Source organism: Gadus morhua, chromosome 2 (assembly GCF_902167405.1).
Source record: "Gadus morhua chromosome 2, gadMor3.0, whole genome shotgun sequence".
Taxonomy (NCBI): Eukaryota; Metazoa; Chordata; class Actinopteri; order Gadiformes; family Gadidae; genus Gadus; species Gadus morhua.
Window position 1 is genome coordinate 27,516,853 of NC_044049.1, and position 6,382 is coordinate 27,523,234.

The 6,382-nt window shown below is 45.3% G+C and overlaps 1 protein-coding gene across 2 annotated transcripts in view; it reads left to right on the forward strand.

Annotated features, from left to right (window-relative positions):
- litafd (LITAF domain containing) overlaps positions 1-6,312 on the forward strand; it is a 9,301-nt gene extending 2,989 nt beyond the window's left edge. For both annotated transcript variants that reach the window (XM_030348235.1, XM_030348233.1), the window contains exons 2-5: positions 2,463-2,522; positions 3,038-3,142; positions 4,742-4,943; positions 5,719-6,312. In XM_030348235.1, coding sequence (XP_030204095.1) covers positions 2,480-2,522; positions 3,038-3,142; positions 4,742-4,943; positions 5,719-5,842 — 474 coding nt within the window. In that variant the 5' untranslated portion in view covers positions 2,463-2,479 and the 3' untranslated portion in view covers positions 5,843-6,312. The remainder of the gene's footprint in view (positions 1-2,462; positions 2,523-3,037; positions 3,143-4,741; positions 4,944-5,718) is intronic.
- The last annotated feature ends 70 nt before the right edge of the window (positions 6,313-6,382 follow it).

The following is a 6,382-nucleotide window of genomic DNA, read 5'->3' on the forward strand; positions in this document are numbered from 1 at the left end:
CTCTATGCTGGAAAGGGTTTTTACGTTCTTCTTTCTAAAATATGTATTTTGTTGCCGTGCCAACGGACACAATCTTAGCGTACAAACAATTGAAGCTACCTGCTACGGTGTAGCATGGAAACCAGACGAATCTCGCAAGCATTTGCTCTAGAGATATGGTCTGGCTCCCCTCCAATACGAAAGGATTTCTGCCTAGTACGAAATAGACCATTTATCTATTATAAGGCGGGATAAATACGATGACTGTGCACAAGGGTGCGTACGTGGAGGCAGGCGTGTCAGCCCGACTCTTATTTTATGCGGGCTGTACACCAGGCATCTTCAAAAACAACAAAGATGGCGGCCGCTGATATAGAACAGTCTGTCGATTCTGCTATCGAGACAGTATATAACGAGCTAGAGGACTAGTTTCATTTCAAGAAGAACAAATTACTGCACTTAAAGTTTTGTTGCGTAGAAATATGTACTTTCTTCGTCGCTCACTGCGGCCTCGCCCGTCTCATTGCTGTGATTGGTTGGAGGCCTATCCAATTGCGTCCAGGGCATTTTGGTCTGCGCCTATTGGTAACGCCCCCTTGGAAATCTAAAATGAAGGGAGCGGTTTCTGACCCATTGCAGTTTACAACTCATCTGACGATGCCGGGCTAGCTAAGGTGGTGCAGTCGCTGAAAACATAGAAAGCTGGAATACCAATGAATGAGTGGGAATCCTCGTGTTGAAGATTTCCCCAATGAGTAATTTGAGTCGAGACAGCCAGGTAGATCCTCATTTTGCACTCAAATCTATGCACTCAAATAACATTTCTGTGGCATGATGTTGGGCGTACATGAATAGCCTAGTGGGATGCTCAATCAGCGCATGGAAATGCACTAAATGATGGTCATATTTTTATAACATGACCAAAATGATTCTTATGTATTTTATTTATATTTTATTGGGGAGAAAGGAATATTTATTAGCTTTTTCCTGAATAGTTATTCTTTAGCTATTCATTAAAAATGCCTTATCTCAATTCATTTATGCTTATTTGGGAGATATTATAATTCAGATTTGGTTGATCCTGAACATTTTCAGGAGTTATCTGATGTAGGGGAGCCCAAGAATGTCCCATTGATTATCAGCAGTTCAAAGTTTCATAGGTTTGACCTGCTGGGGTCCACTTGAGATGTATGATCTGGCTTTAGAGCAAAGAAGATGTTAAGAGTTTTTTAATAATCTAGCTTAATTTCCTCATGAATTTTCCAAAATAGGGGCACCCAAAATAATTCTGCATAGGACCCCCAAAAGCGAGAAATAGCTAGAAAGAAGTGTGTGCGTTCAAACATGCATGTGTGTGTACGCGCGTGTGTGTGTGTGCGTGTGTGTGTGTGTGTGTGTCATACAACCATTTACCAAGAGATGCATTGTTTAAATGTGTTTCAACTATCCTTACCCTGCTGAATTATATTAAAAAAAGATATATTGATAGATAAAATACATCTTAAGAAGTTCAACATTAAAGAAACATTCCCATTGTTAATCTTTTAGCAGATTTGCTGCAAATCAGCAGTGAAAGTTATCTGCACAATTTAGGTTGAAAAATGTATTTATATGGCATATGGCATTTGTTTGTAGCTTTAACATTTTATGTATATCGTATACTGTATATTAAATTGAATGTGTAGGTGTGAGAGACACTTTGGCTTGGTTCCCTTTCTCTACGTATACGTTTTTATGGAATCAGATAATAGTCACTATCAAATCTGACAAGGTGTTCACTGGGTTTAATTGCTGTAATGTGCATTTGTTTGTTAACAGACAAATGATTGTACAAGAGACAGTACGGAGGCACAAGGAAAAGAAAATGGGTAGACTTTTATAATAAGGGTACAATAATTAACCATTAATTAACATTAGTTAATTCTGAACTAAGCAGTGGCGTTCATGTTAACTAGGGTATTCACTTTTAACCACCAAATAAACCCTATTAGTAAGTGATAACTTACTAATAAACCTATAACCTATATATATATAAACCATTAGTTAACTGTTTATTAACTGTGAGTTAATTCTTAGTCAATGCTTATTATTGCATTCACTAACCGTTAATGAATGGTTCATTATTGTAATTATTGTAAAGTGTTACAAAGAAATGCACTTGAAACCCTTGAACTTCTTTGGTCTTCTTAGGAAAGATATCGAAAAGACTGAGTGCATCTAGTCATTTTCATCAATTTCACAGTTTTCTATACTCTGGAGCACATACAACTATATTCTATAGGGAGTCTGTACCTGGTCACCTCACGGGGGCCACATCTCAAAAGTCACCACCGTAATGTATTACAATAACAGTGCAAATACTTGGGAATCACGCGTGTAAATGAATTAAGGATCCATTCCCACTGCAGCAAAGCGAACTCATCTATGTAGAACACGACCAGAATCTGAACAGTTGTTCATCATCCATCTCTCACCTCCTCCAGGTTCCAGACAAAGCAAGATGGACACACAATCGGCAACCCTACCCCCCTATATTCTACCAAGTAAGGTTGAGCCTCAATAAACGCACGCACACACACACACACACACACACACACACACACACACACACACACACACACACACACACACACACACACACACACACACACACACACACACACTTTACACTCACAAGGACAGCCGTTTCATTACTAACTTTTTTATATTTGTAATTTCTCTCCCCCCATTCCCTCTCTATTTGTCATTACCTCTCTCCCTCTCTCCCTCCCTCTCTCGCGTGCACTCTCTCTCTCTCTCTCTCTCTCTCTCTCTCTCTCCCCTCCCTCCCTCCCTCTCTCCCCTCCCTCCATCTCTCTCTCTCTCTCTCTCTCTCTCTCTCTCTCTCTCTCTCTCTCTCTCTCTCTCTCTCTCTCTCTCTCTCTCTCTCTCTCTCTCTCTCTCTCTCTCTCTCTCCCCCTCCCTCCCTCTCTCTCTCTCTCTCTCTCTCTCTCTCTCTCTCTCTCTCTCTCTCTCTCTCTCTCTCTCTCTCTCTCTCTCTCTCTCTCTCTCCCTCCAGCGGAGGGCAAACCGGGCGGTGGAGTATCAGTCTATCATTTGCACACCCCCTTCAACCCCAACTTGCCCCAGGACGAGGGTGTCCCCAAAAAGTCGGCCTCTCAAGGTACGCAGCCTCCCCCCCGTGACAGCGTGAAATGGTCTCTCCCGGCTAGGAGTATCACACTGGGGGCCCCTCCCTCTCTGCCCCCTCCCTACTAACGTAGGGTCTGTCCCAGCTAGGAGTATCACACTGGGGGCCCTCCCTCTCTGCCCCCTCCCTGCTAACGTAGGGTCTGTCCCGACTAGGAGTACCACACTGGGGGCCCCTCCCTCTCTGCCCCCTCCCTACTAACGTAGGGTCTGTCCCAGCTAGGAGTATCACACTGGGGGCCCTCCCTCTCTGCCCCCTCCCTGCTAACGTAGGGTCTGTCCCGACTAGGAGTACCACACTGGGGGCCCCTCCCTCTCTGCCCCCTCCCTACTAACGTAGGGTCTGTCCCGACTAGGAGTACCACACTGGGGCCCCCTCCCTCTCTGCCCCCTCCCTGCTAACGTAGGGTCTGTCCCAGCTAGGAGTACCACACTGGGGGCCCTCCCTCTCTGCCCCCTCCCTGCTAACGTAGGGTCTGTCCCAGCTAGGAGTATCACACTGGGGGCCCTCCCTCTCTGCCCCCTCCCTACTGACGTAGGGTCTGTCCCGACTAGGAGTACCACACTGGGGCCCCCTCCCTCTCTGCCCCCTCCCTGCTAACGTAGGGTCTGTCCCAGCTAGGAGTACCACACTGGGGGCCCCTCCCTCCCTACTCTTCTACACCATTGAGGAGCTTTGCATTTCATGAATAATTGGCAGGCCCGTACTTTCCCGGGAACGAAGACGCCTTGATTGGTCGTAGATTAACCGGGAGCGGTCTTAAATGTATGCGTCTCATACAGAGGAAGGCACAGTCTGCTTGGAAAAGATATGTTCACTGACCCTTTGACTTTCTAATGGCTGACAAATATTAAAATTATATTATAAAATTAATTATATTATAAAAATCGTACCTACTTTAACCCTACTACAAATATACGAATCACCAGTTTTACTTTGCCTACGTGACACCATGGCCTCTCTCTTATGTTTCCTCATCGTCCTGCTCCTTTAGGATGCTGTGATTTATGAAGTATGGCCGTAACTCATCTCATAATGCCAGCTGTGTTCAAACAAGGAGCCAATTAGAAGAAGCTGAATTTAAAGCTTAGCCGGATATGCTAAATCTGATTTCAGGGAATGGCTCAATTTTCAGTTTCTGCAAAATGTAGACTAATCTTTAAGTTGAGTTACCATTGGCATCCTTCTTAATTATTATTAGTTGAATAAGGTGAGCTATAGGTGACAGCCTACTTGTATAACCTACCCTGCCTACACGTTTTGGTGTTGTTTTTTTCACTAACATTTAACACGAAAGATGTCTCGCACGCTAGATTACTTCAGCCAGTCTCGCGGGGCTGGGCTTTCCGTGCTGGGAATTTCCGGAACGATTGCATTTTTTTATCGGGTGATATGAAATGATGACTCTTGAAGCCTTTCAAGCCTTTGTCAGGCTCTAACGGTCCTAGATAAAGTCAACTCGTTCCTCGAGATTCCAGGGAAGAACTCACTTGAGTCACTTTTCCCATATCCTATCCTGAAACAGGTCCAACCAAGCCTCACTTACTAACTCCACCCTCTACCGCCATCTAGTGTACACCAGCGGTGGTGGCGCACAACCCGGAGGCCCCAACCCGGAGACTGGCAAGCCGGTTTATCGGAGCCCGGACAGTGACCTGGGGCGCACGGCGGGCATGACCACCTGCACCAGCTGCCAGCAGCAGGTCATGACCAATGTCACCTACAAGGCCGGCACCTACGCCTGGCTCATGTGCCTGCTCTTCATCTGCTGCGGGTAAGACAGAGAGACAGAGAGAGAGAGAGAGAGAGAGAGAGAGAGAGAGAGAGAGAGAGAGAGAGAGAGAGAGAGAGAGAGAGAGAGAGAGAGAGAGAGAGAGAGAGAGAGAGAGAGAGAGAGAGAGAGAGAGAGAGAGAGAGAGAGAGAGAGAGAGAGAGAGAGAGAGAGAGAGAGAGAGAGAGAGAGAGAGAGAGAGAGAGAGAGAGAGAGAGAGAGAGAGAGAGAGAGAGAGAGAGAGAGAGAGAGAGAGAGAGAGAGAGAGAGAGAGAGAGAGAGAGAGAGAGAGAGAGAGAGAGAGAGAGAGAGAGAGAGAGAGAGAGAGAGACACACACACAGGTGGATGGATCAGAGAACAGAAGTAACCTCCACGCTCTGGACACACTCTAGCTCTAGCTGGTTCGAGCTCTGGAGGGTTCTAGTTCTAGAGGGTTCTAGCTGGTTCTAGTTCTAGTGTGTTCTAGCTCTAGCTGGTTCTAGCTCTAGCTATGGAGGGTTCTAGTTCTGTCTCGTCAGTCACGTTTACTTTTTGGTCTGCACGAGCACGTTGATTATGGAAAGTGAGTCTAGATGCGATTGTTTGAGTCAACGTAGCTTTTCATTCTGTCATTGATTGACTACCTTCTTTGGGGGGTCCAGCCTACAACTTGATCTTTCGGGGGGCTCCTCGTCCCTTTGGGCCAGGGTGTTCCTTGGCAGCTCCCGTTAAACGTGATGCAGAATCCATATCTAAAACCTTGACTTACATTTGCATTCTGTATTCCTTTTCCTCTAGGCTCTTTCTGTGCTGCTGCCTGATTCCGTTCTTCATGAAAGACTTTAAGGACGCGTACCACACATGCCCGCGCTGCAACAGAGTCCTCCACGTAGATAAGAAGAAGTGCTGCTCTTCGGGGTAATGCACCGCGTGCACTTGAACGGTCCCGAATAGATCCTATGAAATCACACTCATTATTTAGATTCTTCTATGCGTGGGCCACCAACAGGAACACGCTACCAGCCACGTTGTCCACCACTGCACGTTATTCTTCTTCAAGCACCATGTGCACTTTCTAGGGGGCCTATTGTTTCTTCTTTCACATGCTCATACCCCAGCTCCCATCGGCTTCCCCTATCAGTAGACTATGATAAATAAAAATGAAGAATGTATGATAGAGGCTTAAAGACTTAGACTCAGTGTCTAACTAATGTCGCCTGTCTGATGTTTCACATTTACATATTGTATGTTCTTGATGAGTGGAGGAAATGTAAAGGTGACATTTACCTGCTAGAAATATTGATCAAACAGATGTATTTTGGTAAGAGCATTGCATGTCAAACGATGAATACGAATACACATTGTACAATAAAGGAATATTTAATTACTGTCTTTTACGTTGCAATCTTGTTATGGGTGAGACAAAAAGGATTGAATACATTAGTTCAAAATGAGGCCACAT